Source organism: Nelumbo lutea, chromosome 5 (assembly GCF_056320005.1).
Source record: "Nelumbo lutea isolate HS-2025 chromosome 5, American lotus-T2T, whole genome shotgun sequence".
Taxonomy (NCBI): domain Eukaryota; kingdom Viridiplantae; phylum Streptophyta; class Magnoliopsida; order Proteales; family Nelumbonaceae; genus Nelumbo; species Nelumbo lutea.
In genome coordinates this window covers 80,427,784-80,450,457 of record NC_142688.1, presented here as the reverse complement: position 1 = coordinate 80,450,457, position 22,674 = coordinate 80,427,784, and the positions used below count along the sequence as shown (strand labels likewise).

Genomic DNA, 22,674 nt, shown 5'->3' with positions numbered 1-22,674 from the left:
GTTTTGATAGGTTGCCTTCGATCAAGGTAGCATCGACTTGGGGATACGGATGTTTGTTTCAGAGAGGAGTTTAGGGGTAACGTCGACTTCAGAAGTATTAAAAAGTAAAAAATAAAAATAAAAAAATTAAGTTTGTAGGGAAGAAAGAGAAGGGGAAGAAGAAAAAAGAATTCCTCAGAAGAAAATTCAAAGAAGAATAGAAAGAAGACAAGCATGCTTATTGTCGGTTGATTTCTTGCCTAGTGAATTCCTTGTTCACGGACGTCAGTTGTACGGTGAAATCGCCGATGGATTGCTTTCTGTATTAGGCTCTGAGGAGAAAATGAGAGGGAATAACAATGAATTCTCACATCCCAATCCTAAATAATTCAAAAAAAAAAAATCAATGATTTTAAGTTTATTTTGTCTTTTTCTATCCGGTTCAACTAGATTCATTTAGCTTATAAGTTTCTCTCGTTGGAGGGTTTATTCGTCAAGGGCACACATGGGTGCACAGATTTTATGGGGTAAAAATGTGTGTGAAGTCCAAGTTGTCATTTCAAATGTTCATTTCATCCATGTTAGTATTTATGAGTTATCATCTAAAAAATTCTGGTTTTGCACCTTTATTTATGCCCCTCCAAATAAAGTGGATCAACATCATGGGAACAGCTTACTAACATTGCGGAAAGTGTAAACAATGCGTGATGTGTTATTGGTGATTTAACTTTAAATCTGCCAGGGACAAAAGGGGGGGAAGAGAAGTAAGGCCAAGTCAAAATAAAGATTTTAATAATTTGATCTCAATTTGTAATCTCATAGAATTAGATATGAAAGGCCTCTAATATACTTGGAAAAATAAAACTACACGGGAAAGGTTGGACTGGGCTTTCACCAATATAGAGCGGATGAACTTGTTTCCCCAGTCATGTCTTTTTAACCTCCCATTTCTCTCCTTTGATCATTCACCATTGTTGTTGTCCACAGAGCCTTCATATGTCGGGAGTCCAAAGCCTTTTAGGTTCGAAGCTATGTGGTGTCTGGAGCCTAGTTTAAATGGAGTAATTAAAAATTCTTGGAATCTAAATACTAGAGGGTCGAGAGCAATGCAGTTTGTAAAAAGGTGAAATTTTCTGGTGCAAAGAATAAAAGATTGGAACAAAAGAAGATTTGAGGATATTTTTAAAAGAAAACAAGAAATATCTGAAAGACTAAAAACTGTTCAAATGCAATTGATGATGATATCAGATAATAGAAGCTTAATAAATCTCGAAAAGGCCTTGCAAATTCAGCTAGAAAAAATTTTGGAGTACGAGGAAACCCATTGGCCCCAAAAAGCCCAGATTGATTGGTTAAAAACGGGAAATAGAAATTCTAAATTTTTCCACATTAGGGCCACAAGGAGAAGATAAAAATAAAACAGAATTTTTGGAATAAAAAAACGAAGAGGGTATTTGGGTTGATGATCCTAATTCCATTTAAGAAATTTTTTGTAAATCCTTTGATCAAAGATTCAAATCTAAAGAAACTAAAGGTATCAATGAATTTATTAGTGCCTTAAGTAACCAAATTTCCATGGATCAGAATGAAATTATCAACAGGGAGGTGTCATATCAAGAAATATGGGAAGCTCTCATGTCCATAAAGGACCTTAAAGCCCCTAGCCTTGATGGTTTAAATGTCTTATTTTTTAAAAAATATTGGGAAATTATAAAAGAAGATGATTGTAATGTTGTAAGAGCTTTCTTCCACTCTAGGAAAATGCCTAGGGTTCTAAATAAAACTTTTTACCATTTCTAGATGGCATCATTTCCCCTTTCTATAGTGCTTTTATTCCCAATAGGCAAATCATTGATAATATTCTTATTGCTCACGAAATGATGCATACCATGAGGAAAAAAAGAGAAGAAGCAAGAATGATGGCCTGCAAAGTTGATATGGAAAAAGCCTATGATAGGTTGGAATAAAACTTCATTGAAAAGGTTCTAGGAAAGTTTGGTTTACATGAGAAATGAAGTGTATTAGGTTTGTCTCATATCAAATCTTGTTTAACGGCTCTCTCACCATAGTTATTACACCTTCTAGAGGAATAAGATAGGGTGACCCTCTTTCTCATTATATTTTTGTTTTGTGTGTGGGAGCCCTTGCAAAACTTTTTGAAAAAGAATCATTCAAACAAGAAAACCCAATCGGTGGTAGGGCCTCAAAAAATGGGCCCAAAATCCTTATTCTTCAGTTTGCAGATGATTGTCTCATCTTTGCAAGGGCTACTTTCCCAGCCTGCTTGAAAATTAAAGAGATCTTGAATAAGTTTGCTGAGGCCTCTGGCATAGTTTCTCTAGAAATATTCCCTATAAATTCCAAAAAAATCTTGGCAAAGGTATTAAAAGTCCCCCATTGATAAGGGATCAAAATTTTATTTGGGATCTCCGATTATCCAGCGAAGAGTCACTAAAAAATACCTTTGAATACGTAAGGGAGAAAATTAATTCAAAGTTAGAAGGTTGGAAAAACAATTCACTCTCTCTTGCTGGTAAGGTTGTTCTTATTGACTCTGTGGTTTCCATGATTTCCCAATTCATAATGAGAAATTTCAAAGTCCCAGCGAATGTTATTGAAGATATAAACAAAATAAAAAATAAAAATAAAAATTTTGTAGAGTAAGTCCAATGGGAAAAAGTAGTTACACCTTATGAGATGGGAAAACATTTGCTCCCCCAAAAGATGGGGTGGTCTAGGGCTGAAAAAACTTCAATGGGTAAATGAAGCAAATATTGCAAAATTAGGATGGAAGATTCTGAAAATTAAATATAATTTATGGGTCAAGGTGGTAAAGCACAAATATTTGAAAACAAACAATTTTTGGACGGTTGGTATTAAGAAGGGTATCTCTTGGGCTTGGAGAGGAATCCTCCAGCCAAGGGTAGCCTTGAAATGGGGCGGAAGTTGGGGAATGGTAAATCAATATATTTCTGGAATGACAAATGGATGGGAAATTCATCCCTTGCAGAAGAAAATAATGGTGGAAACATTGAGAATCCGGAGTTACTAGTTAGTGAATGTATTGATGATCGGAGGAAAGTTTGGAGAGAGGAAAAAGTTAGAGAAATTGTTTCTACTTCTTCCTAGTAGAAAATTAGATCCATCTTTATTCCCTCAGTGAATAAGGATGATGAACTTATTTGGAGATTGGAACCAAAAGGTAATTTTTCCATCAAGTCGGCTTATATAGCTAAAATTATGGAAAATAGAGACACTAGTGATTAACTGGAATACTAAAGTTTGGAAATTATGCTGCCCCCTAAACTGAAAAATTTTCTTCTTCTTCTAAGGGGTAGGCTTCATTCTAGGGAGTTTTTGAAGAAAAAGGGGTTTAACCTAGAGGACACTTGTGATAGATGTGGTGAGTTAGAGGATATCAATCATATTTTTTACCAGTGCACTTATTCTAAACAGATTTGGATGATGGTCTACCCTAACATAGACAGTCCATAAGATGAAGATGGAAATATGAAGGTTTCGTGGGAGAGAATTTTGAACCACAAACAAGAATATAAATTAGAAAAAACAACTTTTATATTATGGTTCATTTGGAAGAATAGAAACAAAAAGATTTTTGAAAAGGTGGAGACTCCCCCTCCTCAAGTTTTGGAGAGAACAAGAATGGCCTTTTATGAGAATGTAAAATTTCATCAAAATGAACCCAATAGAGAATTTTCTAAGAAGTGGCGACTGATTATTTGGAAATCCCCAAAATGCAACAAAATCAAAATTAATTTTGATGCATCTTGTATGAATGGTTTCAATTGTGTTTGTGAGGACCATTGCTAAAAATTATGGGGGGAAAGTTTTAGATATAAAGGCGTATTATTTGGGTAAAGTCACAATTAATCTAGCCGAGGGCCTGGCTGCATGGGAAGCCCATAATCTGGCTTTAAACTTAAAAGATTGTCCCTTAATTATAGAAGGGGACTCCCAGCTCTTCATTTTCTATATTGGTGGAGAAATTCAATTGCCGTGGAGCATACAAAACATCATTGAAGACTGCACTGCTATTAAGACTCAGTTCCAAGTTGGTTTAAAGTACCGGCATGTCTTTCTCGAGGCAAATCAAGCTGCTGATTGGCTTACCAATAGGTCCAATTCAGTCCTTCAGACATTAAATTTTAATATTCAGGATTTCCCTCCCCCTCTAGGTTTTATATGTAATTGTGATTCTTGGGGACGTGCCCCGGCTTTTGTAGTACGGCTTGGATTTATCAAAAAAAAAAGAAAGAAGAAAACTTTAATTTTTATTCCAGAAGCACTTGAATCAACCACATTTTCACCTGGGGAAAAGTCGGAGGGGCATTATCCGACGAACAGAATGGGAGTTTGGTTTGAAACATAATCGGAGGGTAAATTTGTATAATGAATACCAAACACGGACGGTCTTTCCTTTTTATGTTGATTTTAATTGCTTTATGTTTCACGATATAATCTCAGAGATGATACAGTGATGGTCTTTTAGGGCCAACCCATCATTTCTTTATTCAGACGTTATTGCATTTGTGATCTGCTGCATATTATGGAATTTTCTTTTTCTTTTTGATGTTTTTTCTGCATATTTTATATGAAGATTAGTTGAGGTTTTGATTTCGTGCTTTAATTTTATCCATGGATTTTCCTTCTTGGAGTTTCGTATGAAATTATGTTTTTGCTGTGCTGCAGAGATATCAGTTGAATAGATGGAAACAACCCAACCACTTTCAGAGCTTCAAAATCTGCAAACACCTAAAAAAGAAGAGAATGATGTGGAAAAAGAGTGCAAAACTGGTCATCAATCATACGTTGAATCTTCTCGATGCACCCGTTCTCAGGTGGCTCCTGACTGGACTGCACGGGAAATACTTATTCTTATAGGCGAGGTTGCTTCTGTTGAAGGTGATTGCTTGAAAGCTCTGTCTTATTATCAGAAATGGAAAATTATATCAGACAATTGCACCGCAGTGGGTGTTGTCAGATCATTAAATCAGTGCCGCAGGAAGTGGGATTCACTTCTTCTGGAATATAAAAGAATCAAGGACTGGGAATCCCAGTTGGTGGGCAACGCATATTGGTCTCTGCAGTCTGAAAGGAGAAAAGAGTTTGGGCTTCCAGTTTCTTTTGATAGAGAAGTCTTTGAATCAATTGGTGAGTTTTTGAAGGCTCAGGAGGATCGCTGTACAGACCCGGATGATGATCCAGAAGGAGGGGCTGACATGCTTGATGTAATATTGGATTCTGGTAATCTTCTTTTTCCCTGGAAACGTTAAACTACTTTTATTGCTCTATATTTTTCTGTCCTACATAAAAAATATATTTATCTGATTCCAGTACTGCAACTCAACTCCCTTCCCCCTTAGATACCATAGCCTGTTTTCCTGCAATGTTGTTGGAGTATTTCAGGTTGTCGGAAAAGAAGATACTGATAACTATATATTTTGGTGGAACCTTTCTAGAGATATCACATTCTGTTTTGTTGAGATATTTTTTGATTTGATGCGTAGTGGAAGCTTGCTTCCTTGTATTTGAGATGACTCTGAGGATAGAACGTCAGTTGAGATTGTGAAACCAATAAGCTATGGTCTTCATGGACTTACTAGGAGGTCGAAATTTTAGAACCTTCTACCTATGTCTATGATGCTGCATCAGTATTGAATATCAGTTTTTCTAGATGTATGGACATCCATTACTGTTACGCTCAATTTTTTTTTTTGGAAAAAAGGTAATGTAATTGATTCAGCACATAAAAGAGAGATACAACAAGACCCAAGCCACTAATACTGTCTGGGCACAAGCCAAATTACAAGCTCATCCATGATTTAGAACAAAACAAAAGAGATACATTCTGGTTTTTAAATTCCTCATTCACCAACACCCAGGAACATAGCTTGCCCACAGCTTTCTGCACTACTTCATCCGGGCTTTTAAATTTTCACAGAAGATTCTGTTATTTCTTTCAGTCCAAATGGACCATAACACAGCTGCTGGAATGGTACTCCAAACAAGCTTTCATTTCTTGTTGAGACCCTCAACTCTCCAAGACATCAACAGCTCCTTCACAGATTTGGCAGAGTCCAGCTAATCTCCAAAACCTTAAGAAAATGGCCCCAGACCAAAAAAGAAACTGGACAATGGATACACAAGTGCTTGGTAGTTTCTGCAAGATTTCCACACAAAACACAAGAGAGATCCAGAATCTGAATACCATATCTCTCCAGGTTAGTCTTGGTCTGACATTTATCAAGAGCCATTGTCCAGACCAGGAAATTGATCTTGGACAGACTAGTTGGATTCCAAATCAGCCTGACAGGGAAGTTCTCCTGACCTGATCTGCACAGCTTAAGAAACAGGGATTTAACTGTCGTCTGCATTCCCATTCATCCTCTAAACTCAAATCAATCATCTGATTTTGAAGCAGCCCCAACAACACCACATACTCTACCACCTCCCAATCAAACAAACTTCTCCTACAAAGAGGAGTCCAAATAGTGGAGTCACCAAAAATGCTAAAGTTTTCAGCTACTGAAGAATCTTGATTCACAGAAATTTGGAATAGAAGGGGAAAAGCATCAGCCAAGGGACCCTCTGAACACCAGGGATCCTTCCAAAATTTGATTCTATCCCCCTTACCAACCTTAAATCTGATCCCATCCAGGAAGAAAGGAATGCTCTTCGAGATACCTGCCCAAAGAGATCTACCCCCATTTAGATTAGGCTCCTTAGGTCTCCAATCACCCCATTCCACTCCATACTTTGCCGCAATGAGGCTTCTCTACCATGCATTCCTCTCAGAAGCAAATTTTCATATCCATTTACTAAGAAGGGCAGAATTAAATTCCTTCAACTTTCTTATTCTCAGCCCACCAACTTCCTTGGGGAGGCACACTTGCTCCCACTTTACAATGTGAATCTTCTTTTCATCTTCCCAACCCCTCCATAAGAAATTCCTTTGGAGTTGCTCCAGCCTATTTGCAATTTTGTTTGGGATGGGGAAAAGAGAGGAAATAAGGTGAAGAGGAGTGCAAAGTCTGACCTTATCCCTGACAACGTTCAGGGGGCTCAGGCTCAAAGTCTGAACAAGGTGGAGAGAGGCTATTGGCTGAATAGTAAAGAGGAGTTGAAAGAATTAATAGGGGAATGCTTGCTGGAGCTGGGTCACATGGGTGGAGAGGGTAGGGAAGAACAGGTCGGATGGAAGACCTAGAACTTTAACCACAAAAGGAGGTCCAGGGACCCATATGGTAAAAGGGGCTTGGACCATGGGCTCGGGGAAAAGAGAGGGGAGAACCTACGAAAAACCGGGACCCAGTTTTCTCTAGTTGTTGGGCCTGTTGGGAGAGATAGTCAGGGGAGTTGAGAGCCCAACCTTGAGTATGTATGCTAGAATCGGAAGTTTACAAATGTGTACAAAAGGGACCCAAGGGCGATCAAGATCTTCGAGGGAAGGAGGGGCCAGGCAAAGAATCAAGGAGTCCTTGCAGGAGTGGCAGTGGGAAAAGGGAAAGAAATGATGGTGGAGGCAGAAGTTGTGTCGTCTAACGAAGATGCGGACGGAACAATTGCTGATGACGCTCCTAAATTTAAGGGGAGCCCTAGTAAAATTCAGAATGATCTGGAAAATAGTGAGGGCCTTCATGGGGAAGAAGTGTCTCCGTTATAGGTTGTGGATCCGTCATCGGAAGAGAGGATGGGAAAAGGAGAGGGGAGTGAGCTTCCGCTTAGTATGGCTGTGGTGGAAACACAAGCTTGTTGGAGTGAGGGTGATGGAGAGACAACATTGCTGGAGGGTGGGGAAATCTTGGAGGGCTCCGAGTTAGAGGAGGGGAGACTTTGACAACGGACTCAAAATGTGGTCGAGGGAGAGCTTCTGTCGAGTTGGGTGTTATCCAAATATTTGAGTTTTGGGGAGTTTCTTAGGGTCTCAATGGCGGGTCTCGAGAAACAGACGAAGGATTTCCTAATGGAAATTGAACACAGGATTTTACGGGACAGAGGTGTAATGAATGCCAAAGGTAAGAAGAATGTGAAAGGGAAAAGGGAGTTGTTACGTCTCACTTGGGGCCTGAATGATAGGGCAGGGTGTACAGAGGAGGGTGGTAGAGGGAGGAGAAAAGGGAGGTAGTAAGAAGTAGGGGAAAAGGGGGGGGGATAGGACTGTATTTGAGTTATGATGAAAATTTTGTCGTGGAATGTTCGGGGCGGAGAAGGGTTGTCATCTGCTCAGTAATAAAGGCACACAAACTAGATATCATCTTGCTTCAAGAAACAAAACTGAGTAGGATTGATGCATCAGTGGTTAGTAGCGTGTGGGGGGATGGCCAATGCGAGTGGAGATGTTTAAATGCTTCAGGAACAGCATGGGGAATTCTAGTGGTATGGAATTCTAATACTGTCACGATCAGTGACTCCATGGTTGGAAATTACTCGGTTTCCATTGAAGTTGTAGGGACAGAAATTTCGAGGGGATAATCACTGGGGTGTATGGCCCAAATGATGATTCTGAAAGGCAGAATTTCTGGGAGGAGCTGAGCAGAATAAGGAGTAGGGGTTATATTCCCTGGTGTATAGGCGGAGATTTTAACATTATAAGATTCCCACAGGAGAAAAATAGAGGTGTGAGAAGGACTACGGGGATGCGATTTTTTGGTGAGTTTGTTAACAGACATGGTCTGGTGGACCTGCTGTTGTCTGGTGCTAAGTTCACTTGGACTAATAACCAGGGTGATCCTACTTTAGTTCACATTGACAGATTCCTGGTGTCAACATAGTGGGAGGAAAGTTTTCTTAACTTGTTTCAGGAAGCCCTACGAAGAGCTGTGTCTGATCATAGCCCTATTCTTCTTAGGGGGAGGGCCTGAGGAGGAAGCCAGGTCCTTTCCGGTTTGAACACCTGTGGTTTCAGGAGGCTGGTTTTGAAGAGAATTTGAAGGAGTGGTGGTTATCCTTTGAGGTAGGAGGCTCAGGATCTCATATTCTTGCAAAGAAGCTACAGATGTTGAAAGAGAAAATCCTAGACTGGAAGAAAAACAGTTTTAAGGCAGTAGAATTAAAAAAAGGAGAGTTGTTAAGCACCATTGAAGAGCTGGATAGGAAAGAAGAGCTGGTGAATCTATCTGAAGAAGAGAAGGCAGATAGGACTGAGGCAAAATAGTGTTTTGATAAAGTAGCATATCGGGAAGAGATTAAATGGAGACAACGGGCTAAAATCTCTTGGGTAAAGGCGGGAGACAAATACAAAGTATTTCCATGCAGTGGCTAATTGTCGAAGAAGGGAGAATACTTTGAAGAAGCTGCAGGTGGGAACAGGCTTATTGAGGAGGAATCTTCTATTAAAAAGGAGGTGGTGAAATTCTTCAAGAATATGTATAAGGAAGTTTGGCCGGCACGTCCAGGTCTGAATGGGAGCCTATTTGAAGCCCTCTCCAACAATCAAAGAGAAGACCTAGAGAAACCTTTCTCAGAAGAGGAAGTTTGGGGGGGTTATCAAAAGCCTAGAGGGAGGGAAGACCCCTGGACACGGTGGGTTCACAATGTTGTTCTTCAAGAAATGTTGGAGTTTCCTAAAGCTAGAGGTGATGAAGGCTATGTCGGATTTCCACAAAAGAGCATCCTTAAAGCATAGCTTAAATGCTACATTTATAACTTTGATTCCAAAGGTTCAGAATCCTATGCGTATCTCTGATTACAGAGCCATAGGTTTGGTAGGAGGTTTCTACAAAATTTTGGTGAAAACCCTTGCTAATAGAATGAGGAAGGTACTTCCTGAGATCATTTCAGGGGTGTAGGGGGCTTTCTTGCCCAGCCGACTATTATTTGAAGGTATTCTTATTGCTAACAAGCTAGTAGACTCGAAGTTAAGGAGTGGCAGCAATGGTGTGGTATGCAAAATTGATTTAGAAAAGGCATATGATCATGTAAACTGGAGGTTTCTCAACTTGGTGCTACAGAAAATGAACTTTGGCCAGAAATGTAGGAATTGGGTCAAAGTGTGCATATCTACTGCTAAGTTTTCTACACTTGTGAATGAAAGAATGGTAGGATCCATCTAATGGATGCCATGATGGTTGCGGAATGGGTGAGCGGATTTCAAAAATTTTCCTACCTTCTCCCAACTGGGAATCATATTCCCTAAATTTAGAATACAATATTCAAGGATTCTACTTGAACCATAATCGAACCAGATCTGAACCAAAAAGAAAAGGGGGGATTTTACCTGATCCGGAGAAACAGTATCTCCCAAAGTTGGTGTTCACGCCCAAAGAAGACACCAAGATCCGCTCCTGCTGAAGATGACACAGCTGTGGGTGGAACGGAACCAGCAGGGTGCATCCTACACACTAGATCCTTCGCAAGAATCCTCTGGAAACTCTAAATACCGAATCTTTTTCAGTCTTTCTTGCAAGACTGATGTCAAGAACTGATTTCTTGACTTCCTATTGCTGCAAAGATTAAATCTTGCAAGAGGGAATGGTGGCAGCTGGAGGAGAACTCCTGGGACGAAGATGGCTGAATTGCTTCTCTTCTCTCTATAGTCTGTATGAGATCTAATCTCAATTCGCAGGATGCTTTCTTGCTTACTCAAAAACCCTGGTCCGAAATCTGATGTACTTTATTTATTTACAAACGTGTACTTTATTTATTTACACTAAATGTCAAAAGTACACCAAATTGGATTGAAGCTAAGGGCATACAAAACTGTCTAACAGTGAATGGGTCATCTAGGGGTCTTCGACAGGGAGACCCCCTCTCTCCCTTGCTGTTTATCTGTGTGGTGGAGGCTTTAAATAGGTTAACTAAAAGAGCTGTGGCTGAAGGCTGTGTGGAAGGTTTTAGAGTGGCAGAGGAAGGAACCGTGGTCCCTTTACTACAGTATGCAGATGATACTTTATTCTTTGTTCAGGCAGAAAAGGAGCAGTTAAGTAATCTTCGGATATTCTGGTGTGGTTTGAGGTGATCTCTGGGTAACGGGTGAATTTCCAGAAAAGTGAAATTATCCCAGTTGGGGAGGTCAACAACATCCAGGATCTTGCTGCGGAGCTTGGGTGTAAAGTGGGAAAATTCCCTTTCAGGTTTCTGGATCTTCCAGTTGGAGCAAAATGTCACTCCAAATCCATTTGGGACCCGGTGATTGAAAGGATAGAGAAGAAGTTGGGGGGTTGGAAGTCCAGGTATTTGTCCAAGGGAGCTAAGATATACTCTGTTGAAAAGTGTCCTAGCAAATCTACCTATTCACTTTTTATCTCTGATTCCAATCCCAACACAGGTGGCTGAAAGGATGGAAAAGTTAGAAACGAAGTTCCTATGGTGTGGGAAGGATGGTGAACAAAAAATTCATCAGGTTAAGTGGGAATCCATATGCAAACCTGTCATGGCAGGGGGTTTAGGAGTGAGAAATTTTAGGCAGGTGAATACTGCTCTCCTATGTAGATGGTTGTGGCTCTTCAATTCTAACCCTCAAGCTCTCTGGAGGCGGATAATTGTGGAAAAGTTTGGAACTAGAAACTATGGATGGGACCCTGGACCTGCACCCACGCCTGCTGGCTGCTCAGTTTGGAAAGGAATTGAGAAGGTTTATCCTCATTTTATCCAAGGGGTTAGGCTAAAATTAGGGGATGGCAATAGGATTAGTTTAGGGCGAGACACCTGGTGCAATGGTGCCTCCCTAATGGAGACTGTCCCGTCGCTATTCCTTATAGCAGAAGACAGGGATGTGATGGTGGCAGATCAGTTTGAGTAGCGGGGAAATACAGGATACTGGTGTCCAAAGTTTAGGAGGCATCTCAATGACTGGGAATTCTCTGATCTGTTAGAGCTGCTACAAGTGATTCAGGGCTATCAACTGAACCCAAATCAGCAAGATTCCAGAATTTGGAAATGGACTAAGGATGGGATTTTCTCAGTGAAGTCTTTTTATTTAAACCTGAATGCTGGTTTGGCTCAGGCTTTTCCTTGGAAAGAGATTTGGCTTCCTCACATTCCTACTAAAGTCTCCTTCTTGGTCTTGACTGCAGTGCATGGTAAATCTCTCTCCAAGGAGCAGCTAATCAGGAGGGGTCTGGTGCTGCCCTCCACAAGTTGTGTGATGTGTAATGGAGAAGATGAATCTGTGGAACACTTATTTATTCATTGTGAGGTTGCCCATCTGCTGTTCTGTCATTTCTGCTCCCTGCTAAATATTAGGTGGTGCTGTCCCAAGTCTTTAGCTGAACTGCTCTTCTCTTGGAAGTTGATGGGCTTAACAGGGGTAAAGAGTTATGGTGTACAATCCCTCATGTAGTGTGTTGGGTCCTGTGGAAAGAAAGAAATAGTAGGATTTTTGAAGGTCAAAGGTGCTCCATAGATGAGTTGGTGGTTCGGGCATTGGATACTTTACATTCCTGGCTGTCAGCCAAGGACTCTTTTAAGCATATTCCCCACTATCAATATTTTGATATGGATTTTTTGTTTACTTGATTTAGTTGGGGGTCTCATGTATGTATTTGGGAGGGACCAGTTTTTGTTGACTTTTTTGTATAGTTGCTGGCTGTACATGGAGTTTTGGTGGACCGAAGGTTGTTATGTTTTACAGTTATACTCATTAATACAATTACCTTACTTTTTATCAGAAAAAAAATCAGAACATTTGATCTTGCACTTGAATTTCTTTAACTTTCTCCACTTTTATTTCTTCTTGATCTTTAACCTCAAGTTGATCATGGATATTCACAATTTGGGTCCTTGTTAGAACAAACTTGATCCGGAGGTGATTAAAGGTTTGTTTCTAGGTTATTCTTCTCTTTATTTCAAACTTTATATAAAGTTCAATCTGGGCTGGACAAAGTGAAGCTGTTGTCCCATTCTCAAACTCTTATACTGTTCTATTCTTCTTTCTTCTTCTTCCTCCTTTTCTCAACTTACTTCATGGTATCAAAGCACTAGGAGTTTCTTTGAAGATTTGAACCTCTTTGCTCTGCTGTTTTTTTCCTTTCTTTTGATCCAGGTGAACTGAAACCCTAATCTGTTCGAGTGTTTCCAAGGGACCTGCTCTTCACTCTATAGGGTTTATCCTCCAACCAAGGAGATCCTAAGAACTTCTGTTTATGCCCTGTTAGGGTATGGAAAGAAGGAGCATTCCACAGACTGCAAGTGAGACCTGAGTTCAGGTCTAGGGTTTGCGGGAAGGAAGAATCAGCTTGAAGACAGTTATGCAGAGAGTAGTCCATTCGTAAGCTTGCTACTTTGTCTATTTGGGATTGGAAGAGTGCTGTGTGCAATCTTCTTTCTGGAATCTTGTGAGCTGCTCCTAGGACTATTGCCAGCAGTTTGTTGTGGGCCCATTTTTGGCTTTCCAGAAGGTGAACAGTATTCATCCTTGCTGTGTTTTACTGCTGTATTGTTGGGTGAGAAGATAATACCTGCTCTTAGGATGTCTTCCACCAGGTCTCATCAAAGGTAACCAGGTCAGGGGAAACACTTCCCATTTTTTACCACCCTATGTTTCCGATTACCAACATTAAGCTAGATGAATTCAGATATGCTAAATGGGCTATTTCAACCAAGCTAGCTATTGTCAGTAGAGGTATGCAAGGGTACAGTAATGGGCAAGTTGTTGAGCCTAAGACTGATAAACCAGAATATAAAATTTGTGTAGGGATAATGCCATTGCTGGGGTTGTACAACACTACATTACAACCTAAAAGATTTAGGATAAGCTCCTGAAGACATATCGGTAGAGAAAGAACTTCGCTTTGTTTATAGGTTGAACCAAGATTATGTGGCCTTGAACTAAGGGGAACTTTTTGCATTAACTTATTTTGCAACTCTCGAGGATCTTTGGGAAGAACTTGGTCACCACTTGATCTTAGACTGGAGAGTACCAAAGATAAAGAGACATGAGAAACAAATCAAAGAGAGCAGAATATTAAGTTCCTTGCAGGGCTTAATTCATTTTCTTACCTAATTAATAAGATGGCATTCCAAATGGACTAGGTATGAAGACTCCTTTCTCTATCCTTTGTCCTGATCAAGTTGTTTTTCCTTTGACTCCAAAAGTTTTTTGTTGTGTATGTTTCATCCGTGTCGCAGACCTAAAAAGAATGAAACTAGATTCAAAATCTATTCGTGGAGTCTTCCTTGGCTACTCTCTCACTCAAAAGGGTTATAAGTGCCTTGATCCTAACACTGGGATAAATTTTGTTAGCAAGGATATCACTTCTTTGAATCTTAGTCTTTCTTTGAGCCTCTTTGGAATCCTCTTTAGGGGGAGAATAGCATGGTGGAAGAGACTCTGTTTATGCCTCAGCCACATTCTAACACTTTTCCACCTCCTTCTGACCCAACACCATCTTCCTCTTCCTCATTTCCATCTTCTTCTGATCCTACATGCCATGGACAAACTCCTAATTAGGGTTTTAAAAGGCATGGGAAGCGTACGTCTGGAGGTGCACCTCAAGGTGCCCCCAAAACGCCCTGAGGCATATGCTTGAGGCATTGATACCTTCAAGGTGTATGCCTTGGTGCAAGAGGTGTATGCCTCGTATGCCTTTTGCATGAGGCGTGCTAAAGGCAAGACTCCCCCCCCCCCCCCCCCCCTTTTAGCTAGTGTTATGCATCTTCATTCTTCTTAATACAAAAGATTTTTATTAAAAATAAAGGAAAACTACATCCTCCTTTCTCTTCTTCCTCCGTCTTCTTCCTCCTCGTTCCCCTCCTTGTGTTCAGGAGGCTTATGCCTCTTACATTCTGAACTACACTTCTTCACAGTTCGCATTTTAAAACATTGCTCCTGATCCTATCAGCAACTAGTTGACCTCATAGAAAGTAAAACAAATGAATCTGAGATCAAGATGAATGTGTATAAAAGGAAGAGAGAGTACACAGTGAAGATGAATGTGTATTGCTGAAGACTGCGACCAATCAGGTGACTCTTAATCCGGTCAAGGTATTGTCCCTCACTCTGATTTAGTTGTTCCTATTGTTCTATGCTATCAAGATCATTCCTGCACCTTGCATCCTATATCTAAGTTTGTTTCATACTCTCATCTTTCACTTGCCTATTACTCATTTTCTTTTGCTGTGTCCTCTATAACCACTCCTTCCAAGTTCTCAAAAGCTATTCTTGATTCCAAGTGGAGAGAAGCAATGAATGGGAAATGTGAAGCTGGTACATGTGAATTAGTGGATCTAACTGATTGGATTTAAACTGTTGGATGCAAATGGGTGTACACAGTGAAGCACAAGGTAGATGGGTCTGTAGAGAGGTTTAAGGCAAGGTTGGTTGCTAAGGAATTCATACAGAGAGAAAGCATTGACTACAAGGAAAGATTTGCTACTGTGTATTATCATTCAAAAAAAAAAAAGATTTGCTCCTGTGAAATTCTAACTATCTAGGTTCTATCACTTGCTACAAATTACTTTTGGAAGTTGCATCAACTTGATGGAAAAAAAAATGCCTTCTTAAATGGTGATCTTCAAAATGTCTATATGGATCCTCCTCTAGGATTTGATATGGATGGGAAGGTGTGTAGATTGAAAAGAGCTTTGTACAACTTAAAGCAATCACCTAGGGCATGGTTTGAGAGACTCTGCAAAGCCATGAGGAATGTGGGATATAGGCAAAACAATGCTAATCCTATTCTACAAGAAGGAAAATGACAGGTTTATTATTTTAATAATGTATGTTGATGATATGGTGATCATCAACAATGATACAAGAGAGATTAAGGATTTAGATCCTGTGAGATACTTCTTCTGTTGTTCTTCTTTCTTCTTCTTCCTCCTTTGCCCAACTTACTTTAAGATCCTATTACCAAGAAAATTATGTTTTGATGGATGTCAATTTATTTAAGTTTTAGTCTTACTCCTCTAACTTCATTTTGTAATTTTCTTTATCTCCTACCTACATGACTTTGTTTCAATCATATCTTTTGTGTCTATTTCCTTGTTTTTTATTATTTTTATAGAAGTGTCTATATCCCATCACCTTGCCAGAGGTCATGGTTGTACATTAGTGGAAAAACGATATGGAAGATGCAATGTATGCTCTTGAAAAATGTTATATTTGGATGTTAACAAATCAACCACATAGAAAGAAGCTTGTAGGATACAAATGGGCATATACTATTAAATACAAGGAAGATAGATCAATATAGAGATACAAAGCCATATTAGTAGCAATAGGATGTATACAAAAATATGTGGTTGACTATATAGAGACATTTGTCGTTGTGGAAAAAATGAATTCAATCTATATCCTTCTTTTTGTTGCTATTTATGATTGACCATTTTATCAACTAGATGTGAAAAATGCCTTTTTGCATGGTGATTTACAAGAAGAATTTTACATTCAACCTCTTTTTGGGTTTGTTTCGTTACTTTTAAGATGGATTAAGGAAGTATGCTTATTAAAGAAGGAAATATATGGCTTTAAATATTTTCCTAGGGTGTGGTTCAATTGGTTCAGTTTGGCCATTTTGAGCAATGTTCAAAGAACGGACCCGAAGGGAGAGCCACCGGGTCATCCTATAGATAATATATATAATATATGTGTTATATGCATAATTATATCATTATACATAATAATATTATATACATATATCAAAATATATAATTATATTCTGCATATGACGTTTTTTAGTTTAATTTTAATTTTTTATACCTAAGTTAAGATTTGAGGCCAAAAAAGGCATTGTTTTTGGAAAAAATATTGGGGCAAGGCGCTTTTGGAAGCTTACATAGCTTGCAAAAAGTTGGCTCTGGAAGTTTGGATAAAAGTTAAAATAAAAAAAATAAAAAAAAAACAGCCAGTTTTATGAATCTGGGACCAGTTCACCGATTCCTTGGTTGGAATGGCCGGTTGGCCGGTTAAAGCTGTTTTTTTACCACCAAATTTTAGAGCCTGACCAAACTAGCCGGTGAACTGGTTCATGGTTTTTAAAGACCTGTCCAGTTCTCTGAACACTGGTTATGAGTTGTGGATATAAACAAAGTTAAGCAGATGATACTTTGTTCATTAAGAAGGATGGCTAATCAACTACAAGTCTACAACATAAATGCAGATGATATTGTATTCATAGCCATAGGTAATTCTTAGGAAGAAATACAAATTCTACTGAACGTATATTCATCTTTGATCTAATCACAAAGATATGGAAGCCTAGGGATCAACCAACTGATGTTCCTATTGATCCAAACCACAAAATCTATGGGAAGGTGAGCTACTTGAAGATGTTAGTTTTAGAGATTGGTAGGGTGGTTAATTTACTTGTCCTGGACCAGGCCAGATAGGTATCTTGTTTTTCAACCTGTGAGATTGTACTGTGATAATAAGACAATAATTAATATTGCAACAACCCTGTCCAACATGACAGCATGAAACATAATTGTCACTTCATCAATGAGACAGTTGAAGCTAAGGGTATTTGGGTCCTTTTACCTTTATGAGGGTAATTTAGTACTTTTGTTTTGCATTAAAAGTATCAACAGAGGATGCCGACTTAATTTCATTCTCTTAAACTTAGTTATGTTTGCTCTCTTTCTCTCTCTCTCTCTCTCTCTCTCTCTCTCTCTCTCTCCATTTCTATTTTTTCTTCTTCGTCTTGGTTAAGATCTATGCAATTTTGGGTTATATAGTTGCATGGAGCTAACCATGACAACCATCAAGTTTTCTTGTTGGGCTGTATGGGACCTTTTTCTACCTGAAACCTTAAACTAACTAGACAATACAAGCCACAATTCCATAATGTAGGCTTTTATGCCTTGGATCCTAACGATTTGGGGTCTTAGGAGGGGTTGACTGCATATGGACCTAACCTATTGACATTTTTTACACTAAGTAGTTGCTCACATATTTGTATTGATGATCTGATGCTTGTCTGTGCCTGAGATTTGACAATTGACCAAGCAATGGTTCCTATATGTTGAGTAGGGAAATTACAAAAAATGCCCCCTTTAAATCTCTTATTGAACAGGGATTACATTCTAGGAATTTCTGAGAAATATACCTCAAATCAACTTATCCAATTCAATTTCTTCACTTTCCTCAGACTCACCTGTCTCGTCCCTCTCCAGGTTCTCTCTCCTCTACCTTTGAAAATATTCATGAACCATGCTATTTTCTCTAGAAAAGTAGAGCTCCAGTATCTTGCTTAAATAGACCATTTTTTTTTTATTTCTTTTTAACCTCATCTTCGCCATCTCCACATTTCTCTGTCTAGAATACTCCTCCAGCAATAGGAATGCACCATTAGTGCCTAAGGTTTGGGCCTCTGCTCCAATAGACTGGGTTGGAGAGTTCTGAACTTGTCAGAATTTGAAGAGGTTTTGCTGACATGTTAATGTGCTTCATACTAGTTATCCAAGAATGCTCCACACACTTCTCTGACCAAAGGACCAGGTCCTGTTACTCTCACATTGTTGAGTTTTATCTTTGAAGTGCACTTGAGCCTTGTCTTCTATTATACAAAACTAATCCTTTAAACTACATTTGAAAAAAAAAAGAGGAATTTGATTTTTTTTTGGATTTTTTTAGGGGAGGAGGGGGGTGCCAAGGGCAAGATGCAGTACCTCAAATGAAGTTTTCAGTCTGGTTTGGTATCTGGTACTGTTTACAGCTTGAAATGACTTACAGTAACAACTTGAGTGCAGTTTTTGCCTTCATATTGTTATAATGAACGGTTCTAATCATTGGGTTAAAAGTGCAAAATAAATGAAAATGGCTTTACACAAACAACTTGAATGTAGTTTTTTTTTTTTTTACTTCATATTGCCAGAATGAATAATTCTAATCATTTGGTTAAAGGTGCACAAATAAATGACATTGGAACTTCAAGTCATGTAAATGAACTTTTTACTCGTAATATTATCACTATATTTTTATCTGTTGTTATGTTAGGTTCCAAGAAGCGAAGGCGCAGACCAGTTGCTCAGAAAAACAATGTAGAAGATGAGCAGGAGATAGTAGAGAAATTACGTGAGAACTCAGACTTCATCCATGCAATACTGAGAGGAGACTTCACTGAAAATGAAGACAAAGGGTTGGCTGATTTAAGAAATATCCATTCAAGCCAAACTAAATTCACAAGGAACCAGGCTGATGAGTTGATCAAGGTCCTTGGAACTCTTGCTAGCACGGTTAACCAGCTTTATGATCAGATTCAGTAAGGAAGACAGTTCTCTGTGAGATCATAATGTATATTTTCCATGACATGTCAATCGTAGTAGTTTGTATGAACCTGGTAACTATTATGTTTTCCATTACAAGATAACTGTAGTTTTTAGTTTGTATAACCCTATTGTACAAATTAACGTTTTTATTTATTTTTGTTAATTATAAGAAAATATATAAAAATTTGTTATCTATATATATTAATATATTATACCATATATCTATATAAATTTTTTTATCTAAATATTATATAATATTTACCATATATGTATATAATTCGTAGGTTGAGCTTAGGCATTTCTTTGCATAGGTCTAACCTGCATTATGTGTTGGTTTGGTATGAATCTAAGTTGGGCTTAGCTCAGAAGAAAATAGTTGCTTGATCCAAGGAATTTGCAAATATGGCCTCATTAGACTAGGTTATAAATAATCATCCCTAGGCAAAAGGAGCATTTCCAATTAAGCCATTATTATTTTTATTATTTTATAAATTGTTATTTTTATTTGGAATGCTAATGATTTGCATGGGTCTTAAATTATATTTTATGTCAATTAACCAATTAAATGAAATTTAAATATGAAACAATTTTGAATCTGATTCATCAAAAAAAATTTTGAATGTGTGTGTGTTAACAAATGTTAAGTCTTGGCATTCAATTTGGGGTTCAACCTAGGTTGAACTAGAGGTCGAAACATGATGACATGGCATATATGTAGTATATATATTATGGGTTATATAAATACTATATATAATATACTTTACAACTTTTAATATACTTAAATATGGTGAATGAGAGGAAAATTGTTTAATTTTTAAAGCAATTGACCAAGGTTCAAGTCTCTTAATTTATATTTTCTTTAAAATACATGTATAATAAAGTATTACTATATATGTATATTATTCGTAGGTTGAGCTTAGGTATTTATTAGTATAGGTCTAACCTGCATTATGTGTTGGTTTGGTATGAATCCAAGTTGGGCTTAGCTCAGAAGAAAATAGTTGTTTGATCCTAGAAATTTGCAAATTTGGCCACATTAGGCCAGGTTATAAATAATCATCCCTAGGCAAAAGGAGCATTTCCAATTAAGCCATTATTATTTTTATTATTTAATAGATTGTTATTTTTATTTGGAATGCAAATGATTTGCATGGCTCTTAAATTATATTTTATGTTAATTAACCAATTAAATGGAATTTAAATATGAAACAAATTTGAATCTGATTCATAAAAATAAAAATAAAAACAAATTTGAATCTGTGTGTGTGTGTGTGTGTGTGTGTGTGTGTTAATTCTTGGCATTCAAATTGGGGTTCAACCTAGGTTGAACCAGAGGTCAAAACATGACGACATGGCATATATGTATATATATTATGGGTTATATAAATACTATATATAATATAGTTTACAACTTTTATTATACTTAAATATAGTGGATGAAAGGCAAATTGTTTAATTTTTAAAGCAAATGACCAAGGTTCAAGTTTCTTAATTTATATTTTCTTTAAAATATATATATATATATATATAAAATAAAGAGTCATTAAATAATACAAGTGAAGAGGTGGATTAGTGGTTAATAAGCAATGTATGAAAATCAGAGGTCATGGGTTTAAGTCTTGTCACTCATTTTAGAATTTAAATTACTTAGTGACCCGGGAGGTTTTATGAAACTGAGACCATTTTGTTGATTTTTTGGTTAAAGTAAACAATCAATTGGTTTTCACTAGGTTTTTGAACTTTATGGTTCAACCGGTCTGACTGACCAATCCAGTCCAGTTTTCTAAACACTAGTTATATTTATAATATTGTTAGACAATGTTGCAACCCAAGAGGGGGGTTGGGGGTTGGGTTGAATTGGGTTTTATCCAATTTTTTCTAATACTCACCTTTCCCAATTTGTCTAACAAATTAATGACGAGTTGATATTAGAAACTACGAAGTATTATGCAAAGTTAACAATACATAACCAATATTCTAAAATTCAAGAGAAGTATGTGATGTAAATAATAAAGAATGAATGCAAGTGTTGAAAGTGAACAAGGGAGATATTAAAGAGTGACGAAGAGACAAACGATCTATAGAGGTTTGGCTTCTCCAAGTCTATGTCCTCTCCCTAAGCAACTGCTTGGGAATTTCTATAACTAATTGGTCTTGCATGTTCCAATCAAAACCTTAACACCAAGTATGCTTCTGGGTCCTACATAAACTTAGACAGACTTGCAGGATCTGCTAAAATCCAAATAGAGTTGCACGAGTGCTAAAATCTTACTATGGCTCCACCCCTTATGTTAGTACAACCACGATCCACTCCTAGATTCAACACAAATGCTAGTTAATAAGATGTTAATTCACTCTTACAGCCTCTCAAGCTTGTAGGAAATTGTCAGAATTGTTAGAAGTAGTTAATAGGGGCAGTATTGTCATTTTCATGTTATTCTTTCTCTCTTATATCTGTTGTAATTTGTCTAAGGGTATTGTAGTCATTTCAGCATTAATAGAATGTTAATACAACTTGAGTCGACAATAAGGAGAATAGAACATATTTCTCCTTTCTTGTCTTCCTTCTTTTCTTTTCCTATTCTTCTCTTTCCCTTCCCTTTCTCTTTCTTTCTTCTATCATTTTTTTTTCACTTTTTCCTCACTTTATTAAAGTTGGAACATGGTATCAGAGCCTTGAAGTCAATTGTACTGTTCACATTCCAATTTTTTTGTGCCCTAAGAATAGAGAATATTCCCTATTCATTGTTGGAAAGGAAAAGGACTTAAGAGGATTGATCGTCCACTTGGAAAAGAGGCTTTAATGCCTCAAGTAACAGTGTTTTATGAGTTGGTGGTGTTTTACTGAAAGCTTTCTATTCAGCAGTTAGAATAGAGCAGCGTGATGTTTCAAGTTGTGAGGTAGGTACTCCTCAATGTATGATGATTTTGTAGTGGTTTGTGTTGTAGTGACACCTTTTGGTAAGTAAGTAATTTTTCCCAAGTGTTTCTAAAGTAGAGAGTTGATAATTCTTGGTGTTTTTCCTAAAGAAAAAAGTGTGTTCTTGTAGTTGCGTACTAACTATTTAACAGTTTGCCTAAGTGGCAAATCAGTGATCTCCTTTCACTCATGGCTTCATCAAATGGTAGTATTAAACCTACCATAGTTGTGCAATCAGATTTCATGACTTCTCAATGATATTAATTATGTCCCATGGGCCAAGTCGGTTGAGGTATCTCTTATTGCAAGAGGCAAGTTGAAGTACACCAAGAAGGGTCCATTGAAAAGTGAATCAGAAGGGTACAATGAATGGGTACAAGAGAATGCCCAAATTATGACATCACTTTGGAATAATATAGAGAATCACATTAGTGTAAACCTTAAGTTTCTAGACACAACCAAGGAGATTTGAGACCATGCCAAGCAATTGTGCTCTAGACAAGACAATGTCACGAGAAATTACCAGTTGTACCAAGACTAATTTTCTCTTCAACAAGGAGATAACAATGTTGAAGAATACTTTGCTTCTCTAAAAAGCTTAAGGAATG

At 37.9% G+C, this 22,674-nt stretch overlaps 1 protein-coding gene across 3 annotated transcripts; it reads left to right on the top strand.

The window, feature by feature from the left end:
- The first annotated feature begins 3,862 nt into the window (after positions 1-3,862).
- Positions 3,863-19,330, top strand: LOC148853058 (sequence-specific DNA binding transcription factor). Of its 3 annotated transcripts, none has more exons than XM_088946411.1 (3): positions 3,863-4,116; positions 4,690-5,244; positions 18,875-19,330. In XM_088946411.1, the coding sequence occupies exons 2-3, from the start codon at positions 4,707-4,709 to the stop codon at positions 19,141-19,143; spliced, it is 807 nt and encodes a 268-aa protein (XP_088802537.1). In that variant the 5' UTR covers positions 3,863-4,116; positions 4,690-4,706; the 3' UTR covers positions 19,144-19,330. The 3 variants fall into 3 exon arrangements, with proteins under 3 accessions (XP_088802537.1, XP_088802536.1, XP_088802538.1); XM_088946410.1 differs by having other exon boundaries at positions 4,087-4,376; XM_088946412.1 differs by lacking the exon at positions 3,863-4,116 and adding an exon at positions 4,450-4,607.
- Positions 19,331-22,674: the final 3,344 nt, after the last annotated feature.

What these genes read in the sequence shown, in the direction of transcription:
- LOC148853058 (XM_088946411.1), top strand. Translation starts at nt 4,707, where the DNA reads ATGGAAACAACCCAACCACTTTCAGAGCTTCAAAATCTGCAAACACCT. An exon ending in TGATGTAATATTGGATTCTG is followed by an intron (nt 5,245 to 18,874) that starts GTAATCTTCTTT and finishes TTGTTATGTTAG; the next exon opens with GTTCCAAGAAGCGAAGGCGC.